At 31.6% G+C, this 15,564-nt stretch overlaps 2 protein-coding genes across 2 annotated transcripts; one reads left to right on the top strand and one right to left on the bottom strand.

Annotated features, from left to right (window-relative positions):
- Positions 1-153: 153 nt before the first annotated feature.
- Positions 154-4,814, bottom strand: LOC107619790 (LRR receptor-like serine/threonine-protein kinase IOS1). The gene is made up of 13 exons (XM_016322074.3): positions 4,683-4,814; positions 4,034-4,574; positions 3,125-3,603; positions 2,854-2,992; positions 2,691-2,762; positions 2,481-2,552; positions 2,313-2,393; positions 1,972-2,153; positions 1,520-1,749; positions 1,305-1,431; positions 1,144-1,212; positions 868-1,060; positions 154-734 (listed from the first exon to the last, which is right to left on the bottom strand). The coding sequence occupies exons 1-13, from the start codon at positions 4,765-4,767 to the stop codon at positions 326-328; spliced, it is 2,679 nt and encodes an 892-aa protein (XP_016177560.1). The 5' UTR covers positions 4,768-4,814; the 3' UTR covers positions 154-325.
- A 6,243-nt stretch (positions 4,815-11,057) lies between these two features.
- Positions 11,058-13,532, top strand: LOC107619132 (RNA-binding (RRM/RBD/RNP motifs) family protein). Its single transcript, XM_088499533.1, has 4 exons — positions 11,058-11,614; positions 12,478-12,579; positions 12,659-12,931; positions 13,293-13,532. Exons 1-4 carry the CDS (start codon positions 11,189-11,191, stop codon positions 13,350-13,352), a joined length of 861 nt encoding a protein of 286 aa, XP_088355659.1. The 5' UTR covers positions 11,058-11,188; the 3' UTR covers positions 13,353-13,532.
- The last annotated feature ends 2,032 nt before the right edge of the window (positions 13,533-15,564 follow it).

Here is a 15,564-nt window from a genome sequence, read left to right as displayed (position 1 = left end):
CATCAACTAAGGCATTGAAGAAACCTTTAAAGACTAAACACATTTTATATTGACTGTAGAGGTTGTGAAGAAGATGGTGTTCTGTTTTTTTGTTTTTGGGACCTTTCCTTTGAATTGTAGATCATTGAGGGAGTCAGAGCTTGTTAAGTCAAATGCGTATTGATATCTGAGAACTATATATGTAAATCTTGGCTGCATAGTGCATACAATGTACATTCGAAGAAAAAAAATATAGCAATTTAGTTGAATGATTTATGACCATAATAATCGCTTAGTACAACGTGACATAATAAAACACAGGAAACACACAACTTTCACAAAGGCACTACCTCACTAAAGGGCCAGTTTCAGAAGTCAGATTATAGGTGAACTCAATTAAATCAGTGTTTTCTGTGTCAATGTTGGATTGTTTCCGAGCCAACTCTATTGCCAAACATTCCTTTAACACAACCAATACATCACTCATGTATGGCCTTTTGTCAGGGCTATATGACACAGAAGCCATTGCTATTTCAACAGCTTTCCAGACAGAACTACTATCAAAATCTCCTTGTAATTCTGAGTCAACAATACCTTCTATATCCCCTTTAGAAAGTAAGGAATCAACACGGTGACTTATATGAACTTTATCTTTGGTTTTTGATATTGCCGGTTGACCTGTGATTATCTTCAAAAGAACTACTCCGAAACTGTAAACATCACTTTTCTCTGTGAACCTGTTTAACATGGTACACCTACAGGTCATTGACAATTTGGTTAGTATCTTCTCAGAATTATTTTGGATGAATACAAACTCAAACTTGGCTGTCTTAGTAATGTGTTGGATGGTTTACTAACGAAAATTGACACTTGAATCGAATAACTTACTGAGGATCTAAGTAACCAAGAGTTCCGGCAACAATGGCAGTGGAGATATGCGTGTCACCGTCAGCAAGAAAGCTTCTGGATAGGCCAAAATCAGCCAATTTGGCTTGGAAGTTTTCAGTTAACAAAATATTTGCGCATTTCACATCTCTGTGAATTATTAACGGCTTACAACCATGATGCAGATATTCCAGTCCTAGCATAAGATTTTTCACATGACTAGATGAGAAGAATTCCAATTTGATGAAGAAATTCACATATTTACTTGTCTTAACTAACCTTGGGCTGCATCCACAGCTATTCGAAGTCTATCTTCCCAAGTTAAGAACTTTGTGTTGCTTTTCTTCCCTATAATTTTCAAAATTTTAATATTTTGAATGCTATTTGCATGAGTTAGTTTATGACAAAGAAAAAGAAAGAAAACAAAGTAGTTAATATACCTAAGAGATGTTCATCCAAGTCTCCATTTGCCATGTATTCATAGATGAGAGCTTTATTTTTCTCTTCATTGCAATATCCAATAAGGGAAGTAAGATTTTTGTGGTGTACTTTCATCATATGTTTAACCTAGAATTCAAAAGCCACATATTGGTCATAATGGCTTAAAATGTTGCTCAAGATTAGAAACATTTTTGCAGATTATGACAACACTTGCCTCTGCTAGAAATTGCTGATATACATGTTCTGATGTTGCAGACAGAATCTTGACAGCTACTTCAGTGTCATCAATAATTCCATAGTAAACTTTACCAAATCCACCTTCACCAAGCAACCTTTCAAAGTTGTTGGTGATATTAACAAGTTCATTAAATGAATATTGTTGTTGCTTGGCTTTTATTGGTGGCTCATTTGGATATTTGGGCTTCACATGAATGTTCACAGCAGCTAATTTTAAGGGGGGAAATATATTTCAGTTGCTAACAAATTAACAATAAAGCTAGAAACATTTATGACTAAAGACAGAAAATACGAAGATACTGAGAAAAAGAGTGTATCAGAGACATTTTGCTTGTTTTTGTGTTTGTCCCTTAGAAAAAAAAACTTTGTACCTGCCAAAGTGTCTCTATGTTTTTGTTGTGAGCTAAAATGATGGTTAGCATTAGTTACCTTGTGGCTTTCTTTTCTTAACTGAAAAGATTATAGCTGCTGCAGAAATTATTAGAAGCACCAAAACCCCAACAACTGATGCTACTACAGGAATAGCTACATTGTTTTTCTTCTTCTTGATTGTTTCGATGTGTTGGTTGCATGATGATGCAGAAGTACATAGGTTTGGATTTTGCCCCACACTAGCATAATTCAGATGATGTCAGATCAACAATTAAGAATTTCTGTAATTAGTAGTCATATTATATGATGATATAATAAAGAATACTAAGATGACAATCATATTCAGCCTTAAGAAACTGTGAACTTTGGACTAATTGCTATTAAGTAGGCATGCATACCTCAATGATAGTGAACCTTTCTTTGATCTATCAAGGAGTTCACTGGGAACTAAACCAGTAAAATTGTTATTCTCCAAGTTTCTGTTAAAGAAGATACATATATGACATGCTTTTCTCTTTTATAACCAAGGAAATTATACTTATCAGCCAAACAAGGGAGTAACTTACAAAAATTTCAGTGACTGTAGCTGTGTCAGAAAATAAGGTATCGATCCACTTAAGCTATTATTTGATAAATCTCTGAAACATGTAATTCAAATGCATTTATTATTACAATTCGGGATATCAAAAAATTTTAAAACAAAAATTGAAAGCGAAAAATATAAATGGAATAATTTGGTTCCACCATTTGTAAACCATATTAGATGAGATACTCACAAGTATTGTAACATAATGAGCTTGGATATGTAGGATGATATCTGCCCTGTCAATTCACTAGAAGATAAATCCCTGGTTGCATTTCAAAAACCAGTTTAAGAGTTTATGATTAGTGTTAATTAATGAATAAAAGCATGATCTAATTTCTAGTTCATTCACTTACAAAGATGTGATTCTTGGAGAACTTTTGCCTTCAAAACTACAATTTAGACCTTCCCACATATATGCTATTGGGGCACATGGATCTCCTTGCCAATTTCTAGCAACATTATATGAATCCTTGATGTTTGTAATAGCAGCAACTAGTAGTTGATGATTGGAAATAGTTCACAACAATTTCAACCAAATGTTACAATGAAACTATTGGAATGTCCAAAGCAATTTAACTATGAAAATGAAAAGGAAAAAAAAATATGTTTGGTAAAGGAAGGTACCATCATCTTGGTGAGTCTCTAATTGTGAGAAATCTTTTACCACATAAATCTCAATAGCATTGACAATGGGAGGAAGTGAAGACTTTTCTGTCCGAAAAAGTGAAACAGTATAATTTGTTGCTCCAGTTACAGCTGAAGGACTATATATGGTAGTTGTGCTTTGGTATGAAGGTACAAGAGGTCCAAACCAGAACTTGCCATTCATGGTGACATTGAATGATCTTGTTTGATTTGCTGCTAGCTTTTGAACTTCATTAAAGTGCATGTACACATAGTATTGCTCATCCACATTATTTGGTTCCCACATTAGATCAAGAGAAGCACTAGAATTTGCTGGTGTAGCAGCAGTGCTCATCACAACTGCTGGTGGTTTATAATGATTCTGTGATAGTTCATCATTGCTAAGTGTGCTACTCAGTTGTTTCCACTGTTTTAGGTTAACAGGATCCCAAAGCCTGTCATAAACATCATCTTTGTACCTGCATGTATACCACAATTTCATTTTACTTAGTGTTGGATATATTTGGATTTTGGATGTAAACCATAAATCGCTAATTTAGCTCCTGAAAGAAGTAAATAAGCCTGAGGTACTAGAAAGAGATAAAGAAGGATTCAAGATGGCATTGGAAATACAGAAATATTATAAGATGCAAATTTGTACGAAGAATAAAATAGATATAGAAGTAGGAAAAAAATGTCTCTATTTTGGACAAATTTTGCTTAATTTTCTTTCTTTGAAGAACTGAAACAATGATGATAAGAATAGAGACACAACTTTTTTATTTTTATCTGTTTCTATAGATTCAGTGTCTGAGACTTAATTGATAGTTTACTCTATAGTTGGAAATTGGAACACAAAATTTGCACATAGTGTAAATGAGTTTATCTAAATCTTATGGAAATACTCACCTGTATGTTAAGTTGGTAATGGAACCTAAATCTAGTCTTAGGAAACGTGCCAATGATCCAGATGATTGAGCATCATAAGTCTTATTATCCAACATCCTTAATTCTATAGCTGAAATGAATGGAGTCCCTTTCTCTGTGTTAACCAAACAGATATGAACATAATCCAATGATGGAGTGTGAATGATCTCAGTGGTGTAGCCCCATGATGAATTGGTGAGTTTAACTGTTTCCCAAAAATTAGCTCCAAGATGAAGATCAAATTGTGGTAACTCATTTAGACCATCATAGTTTCCATACAAAAAGTTAGCTCTGATTAAATATTTAGTGGCACTTGCAACATTTATTTTGTAACAGTTTCTTGCACCGTTGGGAAAGCTTCTCAAATAACCTAGTTGCTTTTGATGAGTGGCCTTGTCTTCTGGTGATACACTCTTGCTTACACCAGTTTCAATGAAGTTAGCATCTGAAATGTAATTTATGCCTGTGGTGTCCTCAGTGTAACTTGATTTTTCTGGTAGTCCACAATCAAGGCTAATAAATCCTAAGAAAAAGGAGAAAGAAAATAAACAAAGAATTTAGCTAAATTTTAAGATTATAGTACATGGTTTTATAGTTGAAAGCAACTGTTTAGATTTTTCTTAATACAAACCTGATTGATCCTGGGCTTGAACCATGACAACAATAGTAAGAGTCCTGAGCAATAGAAAAAGAGAATGCAATGATTTTCTCATCATTGTTTGTTGTATCCAATTTTTTGCTTTCAGTGCCAAATACAAGTGTGTCACATAATGATTTAGATTTTAGACGGAAAATAGTCAATTTTCCAGTTGGATTTGACAATTTTTAATGTTTAATAGAATTGCCAGAGCATAAAACATTGAAGGGCATTTTTTTTTTCTTTTTTAAAAATTGTGCTTAGACTTTAGGAGATATAATTAATTAATAATATATGTAGGCACTAACTAGTGAAATATGTGTTATAGAATTATATATTTGAGTCAAAGTAAACGGGGTGGAAAATCAACAAATGATAATGAGAGTATCATTCTCTATCTTTTGTCCTATTGAAATGCCCTTTGAAATTGAAACTTCAATATTATTATTTTTTTGGGGCTTTTTTAATCGTTGAAAATTTAATTTGGTTAAAGCTCATTTTATATCCCTGACAAGCATGAATGTCTTTTTAAAAAAAGAAATAATTTTGATGAATTATAATTTCATAAAAACTTTACACTACTAACACATGGTCGGTTGCAATATGTATATTCCATTTTTAGCAAAGGAGTATAAAAATATAAAAATTCAAACTCAAATTAAATATATACAAAAGACTAATCATTAAACAATGGCTCAACGGCTTCATAATATTGTTTCTCACCATTTAATTAAGTTGCATAGTAATAAATTTATATGTTTATACAAAAATAAGACAACTTAATTGATACTTACAACTATTTAAAATCATCCTTATTAGTTATTATAAATAAATTTATAATTCAATTTACCTCAAAAAGTCAACCTACCTTATTATTGTATGACATATTTCGTCTTTATTTTTAAGACAAAAAAGTCCAAATGACATGAGTCTAGAAGTGATTGTCAACTCTCAATTCGGCATATTTTTAAAAAATAATACATAATGCTTCATGAAGTTGACATTCTACATTTATTTTTAAATAAGAAAATAAACTCATATACTATATTAAAGTTTTTAAATGTCTATATGGGTAACAACTAACAAATTTAGATCTCCTTACTAACTAATAAGTTAGCGACATTGTAATATTTATTAGTAAGTTAGAAGAGATGTTTGTTTAAATATTTACGAGGGTGAAGGCTATATTTTTTGGCTGTGCTTAATTGTTATGTTGATGAACATGGGATGTTGGTGGTGGTGGTATCTGAGAGAAAGGTGAGTAACATGGATAAATTGAACAAAAAAAAATCATTGATCTATACTTTTAATACATAAGATAAGTATGTTGCTTGCTAGCTAGATAGAATAAGAAAACCTTATTACAACAAGTTGAACTTAAAATGCAACGTAATTCCCAAATTATTTTATTTTATCACTATATCACTCATGTATGGTCTTTGCACACAAATAGCAGACTGAGAGGCTATTGCTATTTCAACCGCTATTCTGTGAAAAGAAGAATCTTCTTTTGGTTTGAAGTCAACAAAAATGGCTAAAAGTTACAAGTGATATAAGTAGAGCATAATGAAGTTTCAAGAAAATTAAAGAACATTATAGAACTTAAGTTTGGTCTAGAATCAAGTATGATGCAAATGGTTCATATCAAGTTAGAAGACTCATAAAACTACTTGCAAGTTGTCTAACTTGTATGGTCAAAGTTCTAGTCAAAAGTTGCAATCTTTGACTCAGTCAAAGAATGAGTTGTTATATAAGTTGATATTTTTCAACTTGTTATACAACTTGATAAAGATAAATGTAAAAAAAAGACTTTAGTACACACTTATACAATTTGTGCACAACTTGATCAATTTATAAACTAAATGCACCTCCATAAAATACTATATACAGGAGATTAAGGTATTTACTAATATATGCCATATTTTGCATAGACTTAATGAGTGAAACTTAAAAAAAAAAAAAGTAGTAAAATCTCACTCCAACTCGTGAGCTTAGCCGATACAAAAGCTATGCTATATGATAACATATCCATGCAGAGTTGCTGTCAAAATCTTTGTAACCTTGAGTCAACAGCTTTTGTTATATTCTCTTCAGCCACCATCGAGTTAACCCGCTAACTTATATGAATCACTGGTTAACCCGTGATTATCTTTATAAAAGAACTGCTCTAAAACTATACACACCACTTTTCTGTGGATAATATTAATCATATAATTGAAATTAAAGATACTAAGGATTTAAGTAATCTGGAGTTTCAGCTACAATTGTGGAAACATGCGTATGGCCATCAACCGCAAAGCATTTGGACAATCCAAAATCGAAGCTTTAGTTTAATAAAATATTTGTGTAGATATAGGTTGCTTACAGTCATTGTGTAGTGTTACTTGATATTTATTCTATTAGTTAGAATTTGTTAATATAAGCTATTATTTCTCTTTGTATAGAAAGTTGGCTCAGAATTCGGTAATCCAGGAACCTTTGGATCACTTAGTGGTTCAAGTAGAAAACATGTTTTTGGAGTTTTTTTATCAATTGCTACGTAGTCCTTGAACTAATTTTAATTACAAATCAACCCCATATATTTTATTTAATTATAAAAATAGTTTTTTATTTTATAAATTATTATTTTATCAATTATCTATTATATAACAATCAAATACAAAAATAATAACCAATTATATCCTCCATTCATCCTAATAATTCCAATTGATTAAAAAATTAACTTTGATCTCGTTACGTTCGTCCATGGCTTCCAAATCGTGTTTCCTTGAAATTCAATCGATTGGTTTACACTATATCACAAAACAATCGATTGAAAGTTGTAAGGTAGAATGGTAAAAATCTTAAACCAATCGATTGTTTATACTTTCCAATCAAATGAATGCATCAAAACAATCGATTGTTGTTGTTACTCAATTGATTGAATTCACGAAAACAACATGGATTTGCCAAATACAATCGATTGGAAAGTGATGACATTGAAGTTTTAGCCAAATTCAATCGATTGGTAATGTAATCCAATCGATTGGAAGGTGATGAAGTTGAATGTTTTGCCAATTTCAATCGATTGGTAATGGAATATCCATCTACTCAATCAATTGGTAATGTTCTCATTTTTCATAATTCCGTGGGATTTTGCACAATTTATTCTATTCTACTTTTATAAATCACAAATAGGTTGTACAAATCCTCATTAATCCAATTTTTTTTTTCAATCACCATGATCAGGATCTTATTATCTTGCACCAATATCAATGTATTAACATAGTTTGGACGAAGGAAATGTATTTCTACTAGTATTAATTAAATCCGTGATACTACATGACGAAATTATTTTGGTAACCAAGTTTAACCAAGTTGGTTCAATAGCTTATTGGTATAATAAAAAACAATTGATTGAGTAGATGGGTACCATTACCAATCGATTGAAATTGGCAAAACATTCAACTTCATCACCTTCCAATCGATTGAATTTGGCTAAAACTTCAATGTCATCACTTTCCAATCGATTGAGTAACAACAACAATCGATTGTTTTGAGGCATTCATTCGATTGGAAAGTATAAACAATCGATTGGTTTAAGCTTTTTACCATTCTACCTTACAACTTTCAATTGATTGTTTTGTGATATAGTGTAAACCATTCGATTGAGTTATCATTCAATCGATTGTTTTGAAAAACCAATCGATTGAATTTCAAGGAAACACGATTTGGAAGCCATGGACGAACGTAACGAGATCAAAGTTAATTTTTTAATCAATTGGAATTATTAGGATGAATGGAGGATATAATTGGTTGTTATTTTTGTATTTGATTGTTAATAAATATAATAGATAATTGATAAAATAATAATTTATAAAATAAAAAATTATTTTTATAATTAAATAAAATATATGGAGTTAATTTGTAATTAAAATTAATTCAAGGACTACGTAATAATTGATAAAAAAACTCCAAAAACATGTTTTCTACTTGGACCACTAACCACCGAATCCTGTGCCTAGAAAGTTGTTAGTAGTAGGTTTGATTGCACATGCTGAGCTGTATACTTAGTTAGAGCAGCTATAGCATTCTGTTAAAAATAGTATTTGTATAAATAGCAGATTATAGCTTTGTATTCTTTGAGTCTCATCGTTATACAAGTTCAATTCTCAATTCTTTCTTGACTTCTCTGTTTTTGTTCTTCTCCATGCTCACATGCAAATTTATCATGCAGATATTTCAATCCTAAATTTAAAATTTCATCATGCATAGATAGTTATTAATTAGTTAAGAACTAAAATTTGACAAAGAAATTATTATTATTATTATTTTGTGATGAGAGTGGAATGACTTGATTTTATGTTGATGATAATTTATCAGGTGCAGGATTGATTTTTTTGTTGTTTTTTTTGTCAAGGTTTTAGTGTAATAACTTGATCGGTTTTGTAAGATAGACAATGACTTTTGTAAACAATGTGAACAATAGGCTTTAGAATTGACCCAATAAAGTAAAAAAATACTCCACTCCCAAATTATTTCCTAAACCTTAACATTAGGATAACCATCTGCACACTTATTGAACATCTAGCCATTATTAATTGTGCATGAGTAAATCGAATCAAAACAAATAACCATCCAATTAAAAATAATGAACATAATTATCTGCATATCTATTGAATTAAACATTCAACATATCCATTGTTCACATTGTTTAATATTTTCATTGTCTACCTATCCTTTTCTTAATTCGAAAAAGTCTAAAAGACCAACTACGAAAGCAAATCTTTTATTTTTAATTTTAAAATTCAAAAAATTAGGATAATGAGAGTTGTGTTTTTTACTTTTTTTTTTTGTAACGAGTTTGTTTTTTAACTAGTTGACTGAAATTAGTTGCACTCTTAGTTAGTTTTCTAGTGAAATCGTAATAATTTTTTTTAAAGTAATCTTATTTAATCAACTCGTTTCTCCAAAGGTTTTAAACTATCCTAAAATTCAAGATAATTATTACAGTCACCTCTCTGTCTCATAGAGTAACCTTCCTTCTAGTGTATTTTCTCAATTGTTTTAGATAGTTAGTAATCTTAGTATTAGTCTCGATTCAAATAGGAGAGAAGTGTTACTGACTCTTGGTAATCCCCATTAGTAATGCCATCAAAGACCACTACAAATTACAAGTTTTTGTCAAACACGACAAAAACACCTCAAATCTCAACTAACAAAACATAAGAAATTTATATACAAATTAAATAGCACTACACATACACATATCATTTTGTGCTCATGTAAAAGCACCCGCTGCATCCCCAACTTTAGAATCACCTTGTATTTATTGTCACCTCCTTCCAAAGATGGCCAACACGATTGTTGCATTCCCATTACCCATTACCCATATCCAATCTTCCTGTTCCACAAAGTATTCTATACTAGTCTCCATTGTTAACCTTTACATGTTCCATCTTGTGTTGCCATGATCATTCCTTCCCATTCCAAGCAATTGTTGTTATTGTTCAATGCCATGTACTCCCATTTCTTCTTTTCCTTAAAGTCATTTCTACCTCTGAACTTCACGCGGCAATTTTTCGTCAATTGCTTTATTTTATGTCTTGTTCCTCAAAATTATTAATTTCCAGCTTGTTTCCATTTTGCCATTAATCTACTCCACAATACTCCTATTATATAAAATTATCATTAATTGTTCTTCCTTTACATCAGAATCCTTAACTAAAATTGTAACAGTATCTCTAGACATGTTAACTCTGACTTTACCACCACGAACTCCACCATCAAACACCGTATCATGCCATTTGAATTTACTACATAACTTTATTCTGTATTTTTTCAATTGAAATTTTAAAAATAAATAATTATTTTTAGAATGATGAGTGAAAATATATCAAGAGAGTAACATTATATTTGACATTACCTATATCTTATCGGTTTAGAGACTCTAACAAAATTTTTGAATTATTAGATAAAGAAAATGATGATTTAAGATAATTTCTCTACTTTGTTTAAAAATAAATTAATAAGATTTTTATAACTAAAAACAAGATATCCAAACTATGACATATGTAAAATTAATGAAATTAATTATTAAGAATAATTGTACATGAATGTCTTTTTTAATATGATGTATTAATGCATTAGAAAAATTATGAGATGTGATTGTTTATTTATATTATTTATTTTTTTCTATATACTAAAAAATAGCTTACTAATTAATTATTTTATAATTAATTAATTATATTATTTATATTATTGAGTTTTTGCTGTGGGTCCTCACCTCAGATTAGCGTCACTACTAACGAGTATTAAACATCACACAGTTTTCAATTGAACAGCCACTTATCTTATCTCCATATATCTGGTTCCATCAGTGGACAGTGGACACAATTCCGCCACATAAGCACCAACACCTTACGGAATCCCAACCTCTTCTTCCCTCTCTCTCTTTCTCTCATATAATCAAACATAAAGTCCCCAACCGGTAATAAACATTGATCACGCACTTGCTCAACATGGCTGCAACACGCATAGCTTCCTCCTTATTTTCTTCTTCAATCAACGCTACTGTCAAAAATTGCTTCGCTTCAAAAACCATAATAGACCCTCCTCTCATAGCAATATCCTCAAATCGCAAATTATCATCGCTGACCCAATGCTATTACTTTGTGGAACCTTTGTCATTAATTGGTGTTACTAAGTTATGGACGCCTAGAACTTCAGCAGCTGTTGTTGTTTCACAAGAAGAAATTGCTTTATCTGATGATACTGGCTTAGTTGAAGAGGAAAAAGAAAGGCAAGTGTTGGAAGAACAGCAACAAGATGATTCTGCTGAGTCCTCTGTTAACACTAAGCTTTACTTTGGAAATTTGCCGTACAGTGTTGATAGTGCACAACTTGCGGGGTTAATTGAGAGTTATGGAAGTGCAGAACTAATTGAGGTATTTATGTAATTTTCCATATATATATATATATATTTTGTCTGCCTTAGATCTTTTGTTTGTATTTAAATATTTGTGTTATTTTATTTTATTGTACAGACAATCTGTCATGTAAACAAAAATTTGAAGTCATCCAGTATATTTTAAACAATATTATATTTAAAATAAAAAAAAAAATTTTGTAAAAAATTCACCAAAATGGATTTAATGTTTAATCATGGGAAAACATTCATAAATTGTATCATGTGCGAAATTTCAAACTCCCTCTATTAAATTAATCTAATGATTCATCAACTTATGACTCGTTTATTATGCCTGGTGTATTTAAGGGTTTGAACTGAATCGGTTCATGTAAGTCTTTCTCTTGTAAGCAGGAGTAGATTCTCTCAATTGAAAAATTTATTAAGTATAAGTTTTCAGCATTCTCACAGAAATATTCAATCAATGTTGAAAATCTATACTTAACATGGTAAAAAAATCCTCCAACCAAGACGATCCAGGACAAAAACGATAATTTAAAGCCTAATATGCTGATTGTATAAGTTAGATTGAATTAAAAAAATTTATACTTTGCAATATTTAACATGCTACAAAATGTTTAAAAGTAGCATCTTCAAATTTTAAAGTGTATATAAGGTCTCTTCATCTTCTCATTAATGTCGGTTGGAGATTCCTGATAACAGATAACTATTTTGATGGAAGTTGGATTTCATGTCAGTTAGACATTCCTCATACTTGCAATTTCTTAATGTAAATTGCATTTTTTTATTTCAATCTACAAGGATGCGATGCATTCCAGAAGTTTCTATAATGTTAATAATCTTTATATATATATATATATATATATATTTTTTTTTTTCCAGGTTCTCTATGACAGGGACACTGGAAAAAGCAGAGGCTTTGCATTTGTGACAATGAGTTGCATTGAAGATTGCAATGCAGTAATAGAAAATCTTGACGGAAAAGTTAGTATTCTACCCCTTTGAGAATTGTTTTTGGTTTTCAAAACTATTGCCATGCTAAAGATTTGTACTGACATCCTAGGAATTCTTGGGACGAACTTTACGGGTAAACTTCGCTGACAAACCAAAACCAAAAGAACCATTGTACCCTGAAACTGAGCATAAGCTATTTGTTGGAAATCTATCATGGTCAGTAACTTCTGAGAGCCTTACAGAAGCGTTTCAAGAATATGGAACCGTGGTTGGAGCTAGGGTCTTATATGATGGCGAAACAGGAAGGTCACGCGGCTATGGCTTCGTTTGCTATTCGACAAAGGCAGAAATGGAAGCTGCCCTTGCATCTCTGAATGATGTGGTATGCCAAAAACCTATAGTCTCTTCGTTTATACTGCTTTTGTGTTACATGAAAAAAAATGTAAAATCAAAGCTACTATTAAAAATTTAAAATATAAAAAAGCTAATGACTAATGACTATAGCTAAAGTGGAAACCCAGGTAAAGTCGACTTCATCTGAAGTTGATACCTGAGTTAGATAATTTGACTGATTTGACTAAATTTTCATCCGACGACTCTCAGGTATCAATTTCAGGTGAAGTCGATTTCACCTGAGTTTTCACCTCTTATAATTGATCAATCTAGCACGTAGGGTATTATGTAAATATAGATTAGAAATTCACGATTTCTCTCTCTGCTTCTTTTAAACCCTGCACCATCAGGAACTAGAGGGACGGGCAATGCGTGTAAGCGTGGCGCAAGGTAAGCGTTCGCAAGGTTAAAGGCTAAAACTTGGAAATGCTGTCAGTTGAATGAGAAGGGGAACCTTGAAACTTACGAAGAGGAATGCCTTTTTGTCTACGTATCATTTCTTCCCATTTCCAAAAATTCTACTGTGCAACAATATTTTGTGTAACAAATGTTAACATTGATTTTGTGTTATTTCTTTCTTGGCCGACTTACTAGAAGTCTACTATTTATTCATTGAATCACATCATCTATTCGATAATAGATGAACAATGCCGGAATTATTCAGCATCTTAAAATAATGTAACTTTATTACTACAATGAATGAGCCACTTTCAAAATACAACTTATATTCAAAAATTTATAAGTTGAGCAATACACACGAAGAGAAAAACTTATTTTGCATCTTAGTGAAATTTACAGTAAATTTGTTGTTGGAGTTATTTTTTTGAGAAAAGGACAAATAGGTCCCTGACCTTTTGTCTCGCAGACATTTTATGTCTCTGACCATTGAAAAATAATACTTTTAAGTCCCTGACCTTCACAAAACTTGGACGGATCAGTCCCTGACGGAGGCATTTGGACGGAGGGACTGATCCGTCCAAGTTTTGTGAAGGTCAGGAACTTAAAAGTATTTTTCAATGGTCAGGGACGAAAATATCCGCGGGACAAAAAGTCAGGGACCTATTTATCCTTTTCTCTATTTTTTTTTAAAATGTAGGAAAATTTACTGACTTATTTTTACTTTTTGAAAGTTATTTTTTAAAACCTGTAACAATTTTATTAACCTGTTATGTTTAGTAAAATATATAGAGACTTTTTCTTTAGAAAATGTAGATAAATTTTCTTTCTTAAAATACTAATTAAAATATAAACTAAACCTAATACAACTCTCTCTAGCTAGCTCCTTTGATTTTTATTCTTTTATTTTTAAAAATCTGTGTCACATATGCACGTGATCACTTAAGCAAGACCGGTGAAACCACGGCCATCTACGGGACAATTCCTTGCTATGCGGCCATCATTGTGCACGAACTAAGCCCTATTTTGATTTTTGAGGTTGACATGTTATACTGATTTAGTCCTTAAAATTCTAATTATACTGAATAAATCTCCCAAATTTTAAACAATGCATCACATTAGTCTCTTCTCCATTTTTCGTTACAAGAACATTAATCCCGACAGACGTTAGTGACATGGCCAATTTTTGCCATGCTGGATATAGAGAAAAGATATTGTTTGTGATTTAGCCCCTAACATCTCTTGAAACGATATCGTTTGTCTCTGATGAGAAATAAAATGTTACCCCTATTTTATCTCTTCTCTTTCTCTTCAATTTCTCCATGAGTGATGCAGGAAAAAAAATCTCTCTTCCATAAGTGGTAGAAATTAATGATTGATAACTGCAATAGAATTTTTGGAAACTCTTAGAATACAACGTAGACTGTACATTTGTCTGGAAAGTTTTTTTTGCAACAGTTTTCCCATAATTTTGTTGGATGATAAAAAAGAAACTTACTTCATGTTTATAACTGAACTAACAACTTGAATATTTGACAATGACACTTTTTTTTTCTTCTACTACACATCAACCCTAAACACATTAAAACAAAAACATCTTTAGACCTTAAATACCAACATAAAACCAGCAACAAACATTACAAATACAGCCAATAACAACATGTACAATTTGTAGGTTTTAACTTCAGCTTCTAACTTTCCAATTCTCTAAGCCAAAATTTTCCTCACTTGGTCAATATCCTTTGTAGAAGTCATCCTTTCACCGACGTTTTTTTTTTGTCCAATGTCATCTAACATGAACAAACCGCACCACCTCTTTTCACTGACATTGTAATTAGGATACCCAAAGAATGATTTGTTATGGCTGGACTCTGTTGTGGACCACCGAAGAACAGGGTGACAGGCGACAGCCACACCCACAACACTCTAAAACTCTCGATGATCTACTTCGACTGGAAGTCCTTGTGTTTGACCGTATGGAACTCTAGTTCCTACTTGCAATCATGTTCCCAAAATCAGGAAGGTGCACAAAGAGGAAGAAAAAAAAAGAATCTGGCAAAAATGAGAAGAAGAAGAGGAGGAAGAAGTAGAGGAAGAAATTTAGGTTATAAAAGGAGACAAAGGACCAAATTGGAGCTAATACACTTTTATGTCATGTCATCTAACTATTACTATGTCTAGCGTGGCAAGAATTGGCTACGTCACTGACGACATGAGTGTTTTGGT

Source organism: Arachis ipaensis, chromosome B9, assembly GCF_059453495.1.
Source record: "Arachis ipaensis isolate K30076 ecotype BB chromosome B9, ASM5945349v1, whole genome shotgun sequence".
Taxonomy (NCBI): Eukaryota; Viridiplantae; Streptophyta; class Magnoliopsida; order Fabales; family Fabaceae; genus Arachis; species Arachis ipaensis.
The sequence above is the reverse complement of the archived record's forward strand: the minus strand, read 5'-3'. Positions and strand labels throughout refer to the sequence as shown.